Source organism: Paramisgurnus dabryanus, chromosome 21 (genome assembly GCF_030506205.2).
Source record: "Paramisgurnus dabryanus chromosome 21, PD_genome_1.1, whole genome shotgun sequence".
Lineage (NCBI taxonomy): Eukaryota > Metazoa > Chordata > Actinopteri > Cypriniformes > Cobitidae > Paramisgurnus > Paramisgurnus dabryanus.
In genome coordinates, this window is record NC_133357.1 from 11995002 (window position 1) to 12013852 (window position 18851).

General features: G+C 38.6%; 1 protein-coding gene across 6 annotated transcripts in view; it reads right to left on the bottom strand.

Annotated features, from left to right (window-relative positions):
* Positions 1-7145: 7145 nt before the first annotated feature.
* Positions 7146-18851, bottom strand: part of huwe1 (HECT, UBA and WWE domain containing E3 ubiquitin protein ligase 1) — a 44746-nt gene continuing 33040 nt past the window's right edge. For 3 of the 6 annotated variants that reach the window (XM_065285601.1, XM_073812996.1, XM_065285600.1), the window contains exons 66-82: positions 18164-18839; positions 16898-16992; positions 16641-16797; positions 16417-16549; positions 15241-15446; positions 14816-15078; positions 13541-13643; positions 12322-12471; positions 11996-12241; positions 11798-11915; positions 11119-11259; positions 10620-10907; positions 9769-9874; positions 9565-9682; positions 9300-9481; positions 8083-8273; positions 7146-8002 (exon numbers count right to left, since the gene is read on the bottom strand). In XM_065285601.1, coding sequence (XP_065141673.1) covers positions 7900-8002; positions 8083-8273; positions 9300-9481; positions 9565-9682; positions 9769-9874; positions 10620-10907; positions 11119-11259; positions 11798-11915; positions 11996-12241; positions 12322-12471; positions 13541-13643; positions 14816-15078; positions 15241-15446; positions 16417-16549; positions 16641-16797; positions 16898-16992; positions 18164-18839 — 3276 coding nt within the window. In that variant the 3' untranslated portion in view covers positions 7146-7899. The remainder of the gene's footprint in view (positions 8003-8082; positions 8274-9299; positions 9482-9564; positions 9683-9768; positions 9875-10619; positions 10908-11118; positions 11260-11797; positions 11916-11995; positions 12242-12321; positions 12472-13540; positions 13644-14815; positions 15079-15240; positions 15447-16416; positions 16550-16640; positions 16798-16897; positions 16993-18163; positions 18840-18851) is intronic. The other 3 variants (XM_073812994.1, XM_073812993.1, XM_073812995.1) reach the window with 2 other exon arrangements.

The following is an 18851-nucleotide window of genomic DNA, read 5'->3' on the forward strand; positions in this document are numbered from 1 at the left end:
CGCTCCGTGCCTTCATTCTCTGACCATTTCTTTATTGTCTCTATCCCGTTTTCCGCTCTGCATTCCCTTGGTGCCGAATGAAAAACGTCCATAATTTCATCTGTGATTGGCAGGATCTGTTTGAAGGGAAGGGGAGGAGATTCAATAAAGCAGAGATGTGATGACATGTTAAATGCAGTGCTGTGTTCTGCTGCACCATTAAAGGTTTCTTGCCGGTGATTTGGTGGGTGTAGGTAATGAGGATCAGAAATATATGTTATGTTAATGAGCACATTGTTATGCAGCATTTGTATGGTGGTGCAGGAATGCTTTCTATCTCTCTTTCCTTCTATTACTAATAGTAGGTTAAAGAAAAAACCCAAAAACTGTTTTATCCTGTTATTAACCAGCTTTCCAAAATATATAAGCATTGGTACATTGTCATTGATTAAAACTAGATAAATTTAGTTGGATTTGTGATTTAAACAAGAAGGAAAATGTGCAAATAGTTAATTCAATATATAGGTCATTTATATGGCGCTTGTAACTGTTTTGCATTGTTGCAAAGCAGCTTTACAGTAAGGACGCATCCGTAAAACATTTAAAAAGAAAAAAATATGAAAATATATAGAATACGTGGTATTCTTGTCATTTCACAGAAGATAAACATTAAGGATAATTGTGGAAATATAAAGGTCCTAATATAGAACTTTGCGGTATTACTATGCACTCTTTGGTACCAATATGTATTGCTGATGTACTAATATCAAATCTTTGTGTGCAAAGGTGTACTTTATGAAATGGTACCACTCCGGTGATAGCTAGAAACTATTTTTTGACCATTTCTTCTGACAGTGTATAAGAAAAATATTTTTTGACCATTATTTCTGACAGCGTATAAGAAAATATGTTCATGCAGAACAAGGCATTAATATATCCGTAATAAGCACTAATAAACAGCTTATATGTAAGCTAATAAAAAACTAGTTCAAAGGGAGAATTGGTCCCTATAGTAAAGTGTTACCGTGCTTTAAATAAGAAAGAAAATTTGCAAATGGGATTAGAGAAATAAACTTAATTCAATATATAGGTCATTTATACGGCGCTTTTTTACTGTTTTGCATTGTTGCAAAGCAAGCTTTACAGTAAGGACGCAGTCGTAAAACATTTAAAAAGAAAAAATGATGTAAATATATAGAATATGGGATATTCTTGTAATATAATTTCACAGGAGATGAACATTAAGGATAATTGTGAAAAAATAAAGGTCCTAATATAGAACTTTGCGGTATTACTATGCACTTTTTGATACCAATATGTATTGCTGATGTACTAATATGAAATTTTTGTCTGCAAAGGTGTAGTTAAAGAATGGGTACCATTGCGATGACAGCTAGAAACTATTTTTGACCATTTCTTCTGACTGTGTATATGAAACTATTTTTTGACCATTACTTCTGACAGCGTATAAGAAAATATGTTCATGCAGAACAAGGCATTAATATGTCCGTAATAAGCACTAATAAACAGCAAATATGTAAGCTAATAAGAAACAAGTTAAAAGTGAGAATTGGTCCCTATAGTAAAGTGTTACCGTGCTTTAAATAAGAAAATTTGCAAAGGGGATTAGGGAAATAAACTTAATTCAATATATAGGTCATTTATATGGCGCTTTTTACTGTTTTGCATTGTTGCAAAGCAGCTTTACAGTAAGGATGCAGTCGTAAAACATTTAAAAAGGAAAAAAGATGAAAATATATAGAATATGTGATATTCTTGTAATATTATTTTACAGGAGATGAACATTAAGGATAATTGTGAAAATATAAAGGTCCTAATATAGAACTTTGCGGTACTACTTTGCACTCTTTGGTACCAATATGTATTGCTGATGTACTAATATCAAATTTTTGTGTGCAAAGGTGTACTTTATGAAAGGGTACCACCCCAGTGACAGCTCGGGACTATTTTTTGACCATTTCTTCTGACGGCATATAAGAAAAAAAATGTTGGCAGTGCAGACGGCACTTGTTGGAGATTAAAAGTAAAATCTCTTTAGCCACTGCAGAGGCTGATATATTGTGACTTAAAGAGTCATTCCTCAAACAAGTGAACGGTTGAATAGCAAATGAATCACGCACAATTTGATTCATGAAGAGACTTGCAGCAAAGTGGCAGATATCAGGGTTGATAAAAAAACGCTTTCAAAGAATATATGACTGGTTTATATGACTCAAAATGTGTTCTTATCTCCTTACCTACACAAACACCTTTACCACATGCAAGCACACGGTTCAAGTGACATCTTGGTAAAGGTCAGTGTTTGTGAGTGAGTGTACCAGTATAAATCTCCAATGAGATGATCTCTTTGTTACATGGCATTACCTGGCTTTGTGTTCAATGCCACACACTTAAATTCCAACAGAAAGAGGCATTCCTGCAGGAAAAACACCACCAGTCATTGCCCTTCAACCGGAAACTAATGCCCAGCCTTCTGTTAAAGGGCCTTGATTTGTGACGGGTCCACGAACACATCCTGTACACACTGAATTGGGCAGGACAAATGAAGCTTAAATGTTCATTTTTAAAAAACTTGCACAGGGAGTTGCCAATTTGCATTAATATCATCAAACGCAATAACAAAAGCTCATGCAAATAAAGCTGATTTGAATAAGTGCGATTTGCAAGCACTACAAATAGGTTGTCAACCACCAAATTATAGTCATGATCACAGGACAATCTAATGTGAACTTTTATATGAAAAAGCTGGGGTATTTTATAAAATAGTGTCACGCTTTGCTGAAATAATATGTAAATGAATGATCATAAATTAATATTAACATTACTGTGCATAAGAGTTGGAAAAACAATGAAGACACAAAAAGGGACATTTAAAAGACCAATAAACACCAATGACTTTAAATGTGCATATGCTCCACCCACCTTCCTATGAGGTCAGCAGACCTTTCATTTTACATACAGTAATAACTGAATATTTTAATATTATAACTAAATGATTTATACATTATTTACAAAATATGTGCAAACAACACTTTATAAACATATCAATCAATAACTCTTGAATTTGAAAGAAGCCACATGCAGGCTGAGCCCCGCCTCTTTCATTACCCTTCAATTACTAAATGATTAATACCAGGCCAAACCATCAGAATGACCTTACGTTCACTTAATGAATTCAATTAATCAATTATGTGCCTGCAAATAACCTGGCCAAATCATGTTGTATGGTCATTTATATTCAACTGGGAAAAGTCAATGAAACTCTGTTAGTGATGCCATCTGCATTGCTGGTTGATGCGTCAGGCAGAAACAACACAAGCAACTGGATGTTTGTTTAATCTTGTTTTACAAAGCAGGTTCCTCTGGATCTAAAGTGGGCCAAGTTATGACGTCTCTAGTTCTTGTGCGCCGGGAGAAAAAACAAGTGCTGAGAATATTAAACGGAGCGAGAGAGATAAAGGAACAGAGCTGTAGACGGGAAGGCAGACAGCAAAGCTTGATTTATAATGGTGAGGCTAGAATGCAGAGTCTGTTCAGAAGTTAATTTGACTATGAGGTCATGCGAGCCACTGTGGTGTCTGATCTTCTGGAAATAGCTTGTTTCTGCTTCTGATGTGAGCAAAGAGACTTAAGATATTTCAAAGAAAGCGAATTGGAACAGGGAAATGTTTTAAAGGGAATGCTTTGGCTCATGCAGCTCGACTATTCAGTGTCAACTGAGATGTGAGACGACGTGCAATGACATTAACATTGCAATCAAACAATGCATTAAAGGGATGTATCACCCAAGAATGAAAAATCTGTCACCATTTACTCACTTTCATGTTGTTACAAACCTGTATTAATGTCTTTGTTGCGATGACCACAAAGGAAGATATTATGAGGAACCGCTCATGAGCCCCATTGACTTCGATAGTATTCTTTTTTCCTACTAGGGAAGTCAATGGGGCCTCTGAATCAAAATATCTTAATTTGTGTTCATCAGAAAAAGACATTTATACAGGTTTGTAACAACATAAAAGTGAGTAAATGACAGAATTTTCATTTTTGGGTGAACTATCCCTTTAACATTTGTAAACAATTGCAATGTTATAGGCATTTGTGTTTGCGTCGGTATGAAGCTGGGAAATTTGATTACTTGTGAGCAATCCATGCAAATGTTAACCTTACCATAAAATATAAATTTTTACCCATAATGTTTTAACCATATTGATATCAGATGTCAATATTTGGTGGATTAAATACCTATGCAAGGACTCCCAAGTTTTTAAACATTTTGTTAAAATTATGTTCAGTTAGGTAAGCACATATTTTAGAATTTTAGAAATGTCCATAACACTATTTTTCCTTATAAATGCACAAAAAAAGAGCCATGTGTTTCCCATTTGTTTGGTATTATTGCTCTATGCATATACTATGCATTTTTATTCACAGATTTCCTACAAAGCATGTTGTCTCCCAAATCTTGTGTCCGTTTTTATCACATTCATAACAGATTTATATTGCTCTCATCTTAGACAAAAAACACACAGACTGATATTTTTCTGTCTGGACTGGATAAGTTACATTTTAACTGAAAATGTCACATCCATAAGACTGAAATTGGAACTGGAAAAAATAGTATAAGGATAGTTTGATGTAAATCACTTATTTATATAGGCTGATAAATTATTTATTCAACCATTTTTAGTACCTTGGTGGATAAAGAGATGAGCAGGGACCTGTTACATTGCATAATACTGTGTTGCATTTTCATCCAGCCCATAAAATTGTATATACATATGAAGAGTTTGGTTTCCAAACGAGATGACAACAGTATTTTTTTTATTTGTGTCAAAACATGTTTATTGTGATGTTATCATGTTTTTATTTTATTTTATTTTATGCTAATTAGCTGTATTTTTTTAGTTATATCGAAACAAACCAACTGCAGTTCGATTGTGCATTCCAGTTAATATTTATCAAAAAACAAGATTTTTGAGAAATTTAAAAAACGTTATCTCGTTTTGGAACCAAACTCTTCATATATATTACTGTACATTACATTATAGCAATTATGTTAATTTCTCTGTAAAGTCTCATATACGCTACTTTATATTTAAAGGGGACATTTCACAAGACTTTTTTAAAATGTAAAATAAACCTTTGGTGTCCCCAGAGTACATATGTGACGTTCTAGCACAAAATACCACATAGATAATTTATAACAACATGTTAAAATTGCCACTATGTAGGTGTGAGCAAAAATGTTTTGGGTGTTTTGGCTTAGTTTTAAATGCTAATGAGCTGATCTCTGCACTAAATGGCAGTGCTGTGGTTGGATAGTGTAGATTAAGGGGAGGTTTTATCCCCTTCTGACATCACAAGGGGAGCCAAATTTCAATGAGCTATTTTTTCACATGCTTGCAGAGAATGGTTTACCAAAACTAAGTTACTAGGTTTTTTTTTTTTACATTTTCTATGTTGATAGAAGCAAGGGGGACACAATTATAGCACTTAAACATGGAAAAAGTCAGATTTTCATGATATGTTCCCTTTAAATGATGAAAAGGCATTGTAACATTTAGCTAAGGCTTCTAGCTTTGATTAAAGTCAACTTGTTGAACACATTCATTACTGCATGTGAGTAATGACCTTGCACAACATTCTTACCTAACAATGATTTATTAGCTTACACAACGAAGCTATTCACAACATAATACTGAATGGGATGTTTTGTACAGAAACTTATCACTACAACCAAAGTCAAAATAAAATTTCCATTTAGTCGCTTAGAAGCAGAAAGTTCCTCATCATTCAGTCTGCCTGAGAAACACGGCAGTCCATTTATTTCCTTATTGTATATTCTCTACCGCGGTCAATAATAGAGATGATTTACAAGCCGATGCCAAGCACACAATCCCATAATATACTGAAAGCACTCTGGCTTCTTCTCAAAAACACACTCTTTAATATGAACTGGCCTTATGCCTTATTATTCACTAGCTGTCTTGCCAAATCTAAACCAGCAAAAAAATAAAAAAATATTTTATAAAAAATCTACATATATTAACAATTACTCAATGGTTATATTTTGCTTTGCTTAATCGATAAATGAATCAATAGTTATGAATAATGCAAGTTAAACAAAGGTATCTGCATTATTTAAATGAGGGAAGAGATTATCTAACATCATGCACTCAGGTCACTGCAACTGATTAATTTTTAACGTGAAAGGAAATGTATGAAGATATTTGAAGCAATAACTGTAAGTGTTAAACTTTCATGTAAATTTAATTCCTAAGAGCTTTTAACTCCCTCTACTGGTCGACTATTTTGAAATTGAGAACATCCTGTAGAAGCAAATAACAAATATGTCAAATATCCTAAGACGGTGAGCATTTTCTGAAAATGAATTTACTTTTACATGGTCTTATTTTTTTTAATCATAATCTCAAACACCTCTCTTCAAAGGAAAGACTTAAAGTTATGCAGTAAACACTTGTAATGAAAAATGCATGAGTGACGCATAAACATTTTAGTTGCACCCTAACTGTATGTAATTTCCTAATTTATCGCTGTTCATGCGATAAGACAACAACACTTGGAAATAGGTTTTTCGTAATTTTGGGCCTCATAGTAACACAGATTATTAAAGTTATATTAAAATAGACAGTATAATGTTAAAAAGTAGAAAAATACTGAAGAAAATGAATTCAATTTACATCGGTGGATCCAACATCTCGCTCACCTTTGATTCTGCATTTTATGATGAGACGTCGGTCTAGCCGAGTGGACTCCTGCTGTCTGGAGCAGATATCCTGACAGTATGTATGCCCAGCATGGACTTTGAGAAGGTCCAGATGGTCTGAGACATTGCACACTCATTACACATCCCACCAATTCCCCTGCAAAAACAGTAAGATGGGGCACTACAAAGCTGAGGCTAAAAATGCTTGCAAAACCATATCCATAGGTTTAATTTAAGAGATCAAGATTTCTGCAAACATACTCTTATTAAATGAAGAAAAAAGCCTTTAATGCTTGGACCCCATGTGTGTTTTGTTTCGATAGACCTCCATCAGCATTTAATGAACATAAATGATATTTGTTAGTGCAAACTGTGTAAGGCATATAATGTAAACACCACTAGAGGACACGGTGAGCTCATTTTATGCATTTATTTACGTAGCAATTTACTTTCTGATTAGCTGCTGAGAGGTTGCGTCAGCAGTTGGGCAATAACCGCACAAGTGTGAGCCTCTGCGACTCTCAGTCCTTCACTTTTCAAATCTGTGTGATCCGCTCCAAAAATACCACAAAAGTTGCCTAAAAATGACCCCCATCTGAAATTCCATGCACGTTTGCAGGTTCACCAAAACCTTATTTCATGTTTTCTCTCCCTCCCTTCCTCGTCCGTGACTTGCCCTCCCCGAAATTCAAGTTCCCGTTTGCAAAGCTAGTGGAGGTCACACATTAGCAACAGAGGACAATCAACTTTTCTCCATCCCAGAGGGTTACAACCACCCTCTTTACACACACAAAACAGCCATCTCTCCTTTTTCAACAGCCAAAGAAGAACAAAAAAGATTAAACATAATAAACTCCCAAACCTTTTGTACAGAGAAACCAAACTAAATGGAGAAAATCTTTATATTAGTCCACAGATATCCTCTGTGATCCTCTTTCGGGCTCTGCAATGTAATATGGAATTGAGACACACGTATACCAAACACAGTTCGGTGTGTCAGTGGGAGGGCTCTGTGTGTAGTAGGCAATGTCAATAAATCTGTCACTCGTTTAGCCGTCCAACTGTTTGTTTTACGCGGATTAGAATAGTGTGAATATGCATGTGGGTGTCATAAGTTAACAACATGTAAGTCTACGTCTGTTCGTGTGGAAGGGACATTAGGAGAATCTCTAGGCCAGTCCGAAGCCTTCAGAACATTCCTGAATGGCCAGCAGCAGCATGTGTCTTAACTTCTCATAGCTCTCATAGGCTGGGAGGTCCAACTGGTTAAAGCTGGGGAGAAAATTTAAAAAAGTGTCAATAAATTGAAGCATTATGAAGTTGTGCTGATAAAGCCTGTGGTGTTTATTTACCAAGTGTGCGCGGAGGGCAGGCGGTCAGTGGAGCGGTCGTCTCGGTGGATCTGGAACTTCTGGATACCGTTCATTCCTTCCAGTGCAGCGAAGCCTTGCAGCGGCACTTTGGATGTGCCCGTAACAAACTGCAAGAATTTGGCCCGGTCAGCCTGGTCAAAAGACCGTAATGCACGCCAGAACCACTGAATCTACGTAGAGAGAAACAACGTGGGGTTGGTGAAAATTTGATCTTTCGACTGGCTAAAAATAATGAAAGATAAATGGCAGATTGAAAAGCAATAAACTTTATTTAAAGGGATAGTTCACCCAAAAATGAAAATAACGTCATTAATGACTCACTCTCAAGTCGTTCTAAACTCGTAAGACCTTCTTTCATCATCGGAACACAGTTTAAGATGTTTTATATTTAGTTTGAGAGCTTGTTGACCCTTCATTGAAAATCTATGTATGGTTTCCATGTCCAGAAGGGTACTAAAAACATCATCAAAGTAGTCCATGTGACATCAGTGGGTCAGTTAGAATGCCTTGAAGCATCGAAAATACATTTTGGTCCAAAAATGATAAAAAATTATGACTTTATTCAGTATTGTCTTCTCTTCCGCGTCTGTTGTGAAGCGCATGCACGAGACTAAAGTCACGTGACTGCAGTGAAGCGGATGACGTGTTATCCTCAGACATGTTTACAAAGTTTTTTTTTTTCAAACTTACAGCGTGCGCCTCCCTCAGACTGTAAACGAAGCCCGGGTGCAAAAAAAAAAACAGCTGGGGCGCACCAGATAACACGTCATAATTCATAATTTATGTTATTTTTGGACCAAAATGTATTTTCGATGCTTCAACACATTCTAACTGACCCACTGATGTCACGTGGACTACTTGATGATGTTTTTGTTACCTTTCTGGACATGGACAGTATACCGTATGTAGATTTTCAATGAAAGATCAACAAGCTCTCGGACTAAATATAAAACATCAGAAGATGAACGGACATCTTACGAGTTTGAAACGAAATGAGGGTGTGTCATCAATGACATTATTTTCATTTTTGGGTGAACTATCGCTTTAAGCAGTGAGAGATGGTCATGGTTATGTCAGCAGAGAAGCTTTTTAAGAATGTAGAAATGTCGATAAGCTTATTAAATTATGAATAACTTCAGCAGAGATCTCGAACCAAACTATATATATTAAACAAGGATGTATGACTGCTTATATACCTGGATAGAACTGGACTGGTATTTGTGGTATTCTGTATTTGCCTTGAGGTCGTCGATGTCGATGGTGGGCAGACCGGAAATGAGGAGCTCCAACTCCTGCTCAGTAAAGATTGAGATCAGTCTCTTGGGGATGATCTCATAAAAGCCCTCCAGGAAGGCAGCCAGCTGCTTACGAATTGCACCTGCAAAACAGGATCGCTTAAGTTTCATGATAGACAGGCACTGTCTCTGTCACTAAATGTGATGTTTAATGAGGTGTACTCACCTGTCATTTTCATCTGGCAGACCAGATGTACATATTCCTTCTTGTTCTCCTCGGTGACGATGATGTTTGCACCATTGGCCTTCAGATCCCTCACTTCACACACGCCAAACTCCTGGACCTGAGTGTATATATGGAAGTGACCACCATGCCCATTTCTACAGAATTTCATCTAGCGGTTACTTTGTTTGTAAATGTAGCGCATACCTCTGTGCTGAATGTCAGCTCGTAGCCCAGAGTGGACACATCGTTCTCCAACAAGTAAACAAGACCCTGGAAGAAAGGATAGTCCTCGCTTTCCATGTCTGTATACCTGTGGGACATTCAAAACAAGTTTACTTTATTTAAAAGAACCCAAAAGTATGAGACTACCATATTTTCTGGACTATAAGGATTTTGTGAAATAATGTAGTCCATTGCGACTTATATATGTTTTTTCATCTTCATGCTGCATTGTTGATTGATGTGACTTATACTCTGGAAAATACGGTAGTAACAGTACTCGAAAATGCTTAAATCTTACATTTTCAAATGCATATTGCAAAAAGTAAGAAAGAAAATCTTTGAGAAAAAAAAAACATCTGCTAAATGCTTGAATGCAAATGTAGAATTCGACTTTATGCACAAAGCAATTTTCATGGTTCCCTAAAATCATCTTAGTTGACTACAAAAATAGTAATTTTGAAAGTGGTGAAGAATATTAAATGCTTTTTTGGGGCTTTCCCGGTCGGTCCAAAACTAAAATGCATGTTTGAGCTGTATTAACTACAAACAGCTTGTTCTCACCTATCCTTAAATATATCAGTGGCATAGTTTTGTGTCAAATTGCACAGCAGTTATGTTTTTGTAAGGTATGTCTGTAAAAACTACTTAAATTTCCTACTAATGCCTAGTCCTGGATTAAGCTATACCTTGTCTTGTATTTTATATAAGATTTTAAATCTTGTGTGGACTCTTGTATAATCTAGTGACCTTGCATTAAACCCACTGTACATTATAGTAACATTAGCGGTTATCTATTTATGCTCTGGTGTTGAAAATGTAACATTGCGTTGTACCTGACACTCTTGCCCAGAATGTGCTTGTAGAAGCTTCGTGTGAAGTAACACTCTAATAGCCTGTTGTCATAGACGGCCTTGGCCACCACACGCCCCACAAACTTAAAGTAGCTGAGGTGGTTGGGGTTGCAGTGAGAGGAAGGATTGATGGTGTAGGTGACCCGGTCACCGGGCGAGGTGCGGAAAAGGGCGTACATGGGGTTGAACATCTCTCTGGAGATGATCATGTACCACTCCCTCAACAGACCGCCTGCATCTTGACCCTCCTCCCCTTCAAATACTATATACCTGTAGAGAACAAAAATTGAGTTATTCGGTTGTCCTATATGCACTTGTGAAGCTAGCAGCAAACTCTATGGGGTTTACAGTTTCATGGTTATGCTGACAACGTGAGAAAATATACGTGCATTAATTTTACAAGAAGACTTTGGAAGGCTTGCGTATAGCAATCTATAAAGGCATGTGTATGCTTGTGTGAAAGAAAGTGTGGGAGATTTACAGTCTATTCTTCATGTCCTCTGGGCTCTTGCGGTGCAGCTCTCTGTAAGAATCTTCAAAGACGTGGTCTCTTCTTACATGAACGGCCATATCCTCTTTCCTCAGTCCCTCATCCAAACGCTCCAGTTCCTGACGGAAATACCTGAGAGACACACTTATTAGATAAATACAGCCTCGACGCAGAAGAACAACAACTAGAGAAGAAAAATGTCCATAGCTGTGGTCTAACAAACTAAGAGTAGAGAAATAAACATTAAAAAACATGTATGAAGAAAAATAGCCTAATTTAAGACCATATTTTTTGTTAATTCTGAATAATAGGGTTTAATTTGGTAGTGTTTTTTACTGTAATACATTTGTAATTTTAAATGTATTAATTTTATAAATTTAAATAACCATAAACACACTACAATGGCTATCACAATGATTCATTACATAATTTTTCTTTCATTACAGAAACACGTTTTTTTTTTTAGAAATTTATTTTAAGATGCAAATCAGATGGCTTCATTTTCTTTAAAAAATCTAAAGAAACGATTGTATAATGAAATATGAGCTTGACCTTTGTAATGTTTTTTCACACTGCTCTCCCAGAAAATGAACCCATGTCAAAGCGAGAAAGAGGCAGGAAATAGAAAACTGAAACACCAACATCTTATAAATAAAGCTAAGGATCTTACTTTCGTTTCACATCAAAATCTAAGATGCGAATATAGTCGACCAGCACAGCGAATGGTCCATCTGCCAGATGTGTGGTGGACTGACGCAGGATCTGATTGAGCACTGTACGGTGGGTCTCTGTTAAAAAGAGAGTTCATACTTCAGTATTCAACAAGCGCTCTACTACATCTCATAAACGGCATGTCTGACAGGCTCACCGGCAAAACGCAGAAACTTCTGTGTGTCTGGAGGCAGGTTGGAGGAAATGTGCATTGAGGAGGGCTCTCTGGAAAAGAAAGGGTCCAGGGATGAGGGGGTGGCGGGGGTAAGAGGGGCCGGAGACAGCGGGGGAGGCTCGTCCTTGATGTGTGACAACTGGCTCTCCCGTGTGTCTCGAACCGGAGGTTTGCTTTCACGCTCTGTTGCGTGAACCAGGAAAAAAGCCTCCACTGCTGGCTGCAGCACTATGGGAGAAAACAAAGATTTGTTATAGTTAAGTCAATTCAAATTTTAGTTGAACTGTTGAGATTTTGTGGTTTCGTACCCAAGACCGCATGCTGGTCGTGAGACTCCTCGAGCTCTTTCAGACATTCCCCTAGCATGTCCCACAGTTCATCCAATAAGAGCTGCTCGCTCAACAGTGGCAGTTCAGGCAAACGCTCCTCCTGTTCCTGTTGACTGCTGCTCTCTTCACCTACAAACACATAGACCTTCTTTAAAACATTTGTTTCATAGTAACAAACTTTTATATTTATTATTGAGGCTGTAAAGACCCATCAAACATAACAATTACAGTAAAATAAAAGGTTGAAATCAAAAATTGATACTCTAGATTATAAGACTTAAAGGGATAGTTCGGCCAAAAATGATATTAAACCCATGATTTACTCACCCCCAAGCTGTCCGAGTTGCATATGTCCATCGTTTTTCAGACAAACACATTTTCGGATATTTTAGAAAATGTTTTAGATCTTTCAGTTGATTAAATGTAATATTACGGGTTCCAACCATAGTCCACGACCTTCAAGTCCAAAAAAAGTGCGTCCATCCTTCACAAATTAAAATAAATACCTTCCGGTAGCGCCGCCATCTTAGTCGCGTCCGCATTCAGGAGAGAGTATTAGCGTAGTGTATGCACTTTTCTTAGTGACGTATGACAAATTCGGAGGGCGGGGGCACAGAGCAGCAGCAGAGTAGCCTCCGTAGGCTGCGTAAGCTCTCATCCTGAATGAGGACGTGACTAAGATGGCGGCGCTACCGGAAGGTATTTATTTTCGTTAATAAAGTTTTAAATATGGATATTTCTACAACAACACCACGCGGATTACCCTCAAAAGACCTTTGTTTATCATCCTGGAGCCGTTTGGATTTAATTTGTGAAGGATGGACGCACTTTTTTGGGACTTGAAGGTCGTGGACTATGGGTGGACCCCGTAACCTTACATTTAATCAACTGAAAGAGCTTAAACATTTTCTAAAATATCTAAAAATGTGTTTATCTGAAAAACGATGGACATATGCAACTCGGACAGCTTGGGGGTGAGTAAATCATGGGTTTAATATCATTTTTGGCCGAACTATCCCTTTAAGTCTGGTTTTCACTAAAAGGGTCACATTTAATCATTATATATGTAATATTAACCAAAATAATCTGAAAATGAAGTGCAACTTCTTTGGTATCGAAAAAAAAAAAAGTTATTTATAATCCGACTATAAACTGTACTCATGTCAGTCACTGAAACGCAGTCGTTTCAAGGCCTCACCTAACGCTGCCTGGTCCTGATCTAATGGTGAGGGCTGGTCAACATCCATAGGCGAATCGTCCCTTTGGGCTGCTGGGGTCTCAGCAACAGACTGCACCTCCGACTGGACCAGGGGAACCAAGGAACAAGGTGAGATTCAAGATAGAGCATTCAAACAGAGAAGAAGAGACAACAGTGTGTAATGCGAGAAAAAGATGTGAAAGACTGGAGGCAAGCGGCACGCATCATAACATTCAGATTTGCAGAAAGGAATGGGGGCTGGGAAGAGGCTTAGACACAGAAGCTTAGAGAGCAAGCAAAAAAAAAAAAAAAAATCGAATGACCCACAACCAGACATGCAAGAGAGGAGAGAATCAGAAAGCTGGATGCAACATTAAAAAGTCTCCATCAATGCACCATTACTGGTATAAAAGCAGGCTTTCTACATTAAATGCAGCACAATGCAGTGAGGGGCAGAGCAGTGAGGGGAGAAACAAAGAGATTTGGGCCTGAGAAAGAGTCACGGGTAGGTTTACGACAGAAAAGACTTTGTCATTGGAGCACAAATGTGGGCCAGTTGTTGGAAGTTTTTCAAAATGGTGACCAGGTGTTTGATAATGAGGAGCATTGAGGTAGAAATATTAGAGGTTGAATAGTTTTGAACTGCAAGTAAATACAATACTTCCTTGTATTATGATATTTAACGTGTGACTAGATCTGGGTGATATATTCAAAATGAACACGGTGTTATGAAATTAAAAGGATAGTTCACCCCAAAATAAAAATTGTCATCATTTACTCACCCTCAACCTGTATAAATTTCATTTACATTGCTTGGCAATATTTGTAACCAAACTGTTTTTGAGCATCTTTGACTTCCATAGTAGGAAAGAAAAATACAATGGATGTCAATGGAGATCCTGTTTCATGCTTGATTACAAATATCTTCCTTTGTGTTCATACAGGTTTGTAACAAATTGAGGGTGAGTAAATGATGACATCATTTCATTTTTGGGTGAACTATTCCTTTAAGCGACACTGTGAATACTGCGGGGACTTTAATGCCATTAATTTGGCCAATTTTAGACTTTTTCCTAAAGACCTTGGCAGAGTGCTAGTTTAGTGCCCCTTGCTCCCCCTGATGTGTTTTGCTTTAGTAACATGAAATAACAAAAAGATACTGAATGTCTTCAAAAGGCTATAAACGTTAATAAAATACAATACTGGTATGTGAATGTGTATGTGGGTGAGTAAGTCAGTAGCAGTCTGCCTGCTGTCAGTGCGGCCCATGCTAACCGTGGCTGCGCTGGCCGTGCCAGCGGGGGGGTTGTTGGTTGCAGAGATACTGGGGGTGGACGATCCAGCCACAGCCACAGCAGCGGATGCAACGGCAGATACAGCAGCAGCGGAAGAGGATGCAGATGAAGAGGGCGGGGGTGCCTGCTGTAGCCGGCGTGCCCGCTGCCCCTCTCTCACCATCTGAATGATGGCGTCCGCCTCAGCCTCTAGCTGACGGACCGCAGCCTGGATACTGCTGGCCGAGCCAAGACTGGTCGAACCTGTGCAGAGGAAGAGAGAAAGCCGACATATTTTATCCAGAGACAGACCTTCATAAACATGAAATATGGGCTTAATGAGAGCAGGGACTAAAAGCTTCAATGTGAAGCGTGGAAATGTTCTTAAAGGATTAAAGGGTGCCTGTGCTAAAGAGTATGACTTACTCAGTCTTCCTCCCGTCTGTTTGGCTTTCTTGTTAGCGCGCCGCGTGTCTTCCCTAAGCTGGATGATGACCTGCAGCACACGCAGGAAGAACTTCTGCGTGGATGTCTTGGACGTGAGCGAACTCATGCAGGGAAGCTGGAGCTCTCGGCCGCCTAGTGTCCGCTTTTGAGCGGCCACAATCACCACGCTCTCTGACCCATCAAACCTGTGAGACCAACAAGATCCAGAAAAAGGACTATTATTGTAATTATAGTGAACCTGAAACCGTACATATTAAAGTTGGTATTTCACAAAACTTTTTAAAGATGTCAAATAAATATGTGGTGTCCCCAGAGTACGCATGTGAAATTCTACCTCAAAATGCCATAGACAATTTCTATTTATTACCACATTAAAATTGCCACTGTTGGTGTGGGCAAAAATGTGCCGTTTTGGGTGTGTCCTTTAAAATGCAAATGAGCTGATCTCCCAGCACTAAATGACAGTGCCATTGATGGATAGTGCAGATTAAGGGGCAATATTATCCCCTTCTGACATTAAAAGGGGAGCCAGATTTAAATGACCACTTTTTTCCCATGCTTACAGAAAAGATTTATCAAAACTAAGTTACTGGGTTGTTTATTTACACATTTTCTAGGTTTATAGAAGCACTGGGGACCCAATTATCACACTTAAACATGGAAAAAGTCAGATTTTCATTATATGTCTCCTTTAACTCTTTTTTTTTTAAAGTTGCCAGCCAATATGATTTATTATCACCTTTCAAATATTGGTAAGTTTCTTTAAAAATACCAAATTTTATACAATTAGGACATTTTTCTAAAGGACTCATGTTAGATTCAGAATGATGATCAAAACATATAGATGTTTTACCAGTAACAACATAAACAAGCGGCTTTCGTGGTCAACACGTAATTTCCGGTAAACTCTGCTAAGAATAATATAATTAGAATAATGTAGTGCACAATAGCGGAAATATGGATTGCCGTAAAAACTCATCTTTGGCAGGGAAGCGTTTTCTCTTAATTAATGAGATAACTTGAGGAAACGGAGATAAATATAAAGAAAATAGATTATATTGCATGTATTGCTGTATTATGTCACATCTGGGTACAAAAAGGACTGAAAAAGCTCCAACACAATGCTCTCTAAAAACTTTAACTGTAAATTCTCACCTGCTGGTCATCTTGCCCTTGAGCCGTGTGGTGATGCCTGGGTCCTCATGAGAAGCTTCAGGAGATTGAGCATCAGCACGTGCTCTTCTCTGCTGCTCTAGGTTGTACTCCCTCAACTCCGCCAGTAAAGTGCCTAACAAAGAGAAACAGGGAGCAGGAGAACATAAGCTAAAACTAGTTAATCTCTTAAAGAACCTTTAACAATCTCAAACAAAAAAACTAACCGATTTGTTTGCAAAGAGTGTATCCGAGATGTCGCGCCCCACTAAGCAGCAGTCTAAGGACCGTGTCTCGGGTAAGTCCGTCTCCTCTGGACAGCTGCAGCAGGATGTTGGCCGCGTCCTCTAGACCTTCCTCTGAGCATGAATGGGATGTCAACACCTGGACGCAAATGATGGGGTGTTACTGATCAGACTGCTGGGTTGGGTCAAAGGAGCCCAGGATTAACAAAAGGTGACATATGTGCGTGCTAATTAAATACCTCTACAGAGAGCTGCAGCTGTTTCTCTGTTAGTCCAGCAGAAGCGAGTTTGGTGTCATTGTCTGTGATGTTCACGGCTGGCTTCTGTTTTCCTGCTTCAAAAGAAAGACAGATTTAACTCCCATGTTACGACAACTTGAATACTAAGTTTGATTGGTCAACGGTTGCATTTGAAACTTTTATATCCAGGGTTCCCACACCATAGTTAACTTCAAATTCAAGGACCTTTCAAGGACTTTCCAGGTCTAATACCCTCAAATTCAAGGACTAAATGTGGGGACGCATTTCAAGTGAGAGCAAGGTTACATCGTGTTACCTTTTAAGATACATTATTACAGTTCCCTTTCGAGGGAACTCGTGCAGCGTCACTGTGGTGACACTTTGGGGACGCCTCCAAGGGTAAGTGTGTCTGAATGTGTATATCAAATTCAACCAATGGTGAGGCTTAATGACAAAGACAGGGTGACGCGGGAGCCAGGAAGTATATTGCTATCTGAAATATTGCCAAAGACAGCGTTACATGGATGCAGGAAGTATGGCAAGGGAGACGCAGTGTCTCGTTCCCTTCTCAGGGAACAACAGTTACATACATAACCAGGGAAGTTTTCATGTGTCGAACACAACTATGCAAAATAGCTTTTTGGTATGAATCAACATCGCATACAGAATATATATATAAGCATTTAAAACAAACAGTTTTGCACGTGTGCTTAAAAGGCTAGAAATTTTATGATATTATCCTGCACTACACTGTAAACAATATGTATTTTTTCCCCAGAAAACTTCTTGCATAAAATAGATTCAAGCACTTTCAATGGCCCTGAATTTTTTCCCTCAGATTCACAAACTTTCAAGAATTTCAAGGACCTGTGGGAACCCTGTATATCAGTCTGTAATCTCTAACATAATTTCAACAGCACATTCAACTGAGTTTACATGATTCAATGTCCTCATGTTCTTGCAAAAAATTATAGTGGTTATATCATTTCTATTGTAAAGAGGACAAATATTAAGTGGATTTAAAACATTTGGCTAATAGGAAGCTTATTCTCAAATGTAAAATGAAAGTAAAATAACAATTGCAAGATGCCGGCAGGCATATGATAAAATACATATTGTTGTACTAATGACTATACTTCCTAAAAATACATCTGATTTTATATTAAAGGACATAATATATTTGCTGAAATTAAAAACAAGTGCTTTTTTATCAAGCTTAATCCACTGTCCAAAGACCTGCTATGATTCTGTAGAAAAAAGCCTCACCAGCACTACTGCTAGATGTGGTGGTGCTTCCTGCAACAGCAGCTGCTGTAGTGACCGTAGGTTGAGAGGCCACTGGGACTATCGAGCTCTGCGTGGAGCCTGTAGCGGGTGTCGTTGAGATGGCTCCAGACCCTGCTGCGGCTTGTGTGGCAGGTGCAGTTGGGGCCTGAGGCACTGGGTGGCTGGCTGGAACCTCCGTGGCCTTGTTGTCAGGCAGAGCGATGGAGATGAGAGAAAGCAAGCGGAGAAGTTTCTCCGTAAGGAGCGAGCTACGACGGATCACAGGATGGGACAGCATGTTCATCAGCTGGCCCAAGGGAGATGCCTCAAGGCTGAACAATGCCCCCTCTGTCTCCCCAGCACCCCCTAGAGGTACAGTCTTCATGGAGGCTTTGCCCTTACGGCTCACATTCATGTTGTCCAGCTTGACCAGGAGATCCCAGAAGTCAGTTGAGATGCCCAGGGACTGTGGTGTGCCTGGGCATGAGCTAAGGGAATTGTGGGAAGAAGAGGAATTGCTTAGGGTGGCTGAGGAATTGCTCTGGCTGAGACCACCTGACCGCCAGCTTCCACTCGAAGTTGGTGTCGAGGTGCCGCAAAGACGAGAGTCCAAGTCAGATGATGAAGAGGACAGTGAATCCTTACAGCGCTGCTGAGTGAAATGACTGGGGAACACCTATAAGAAATA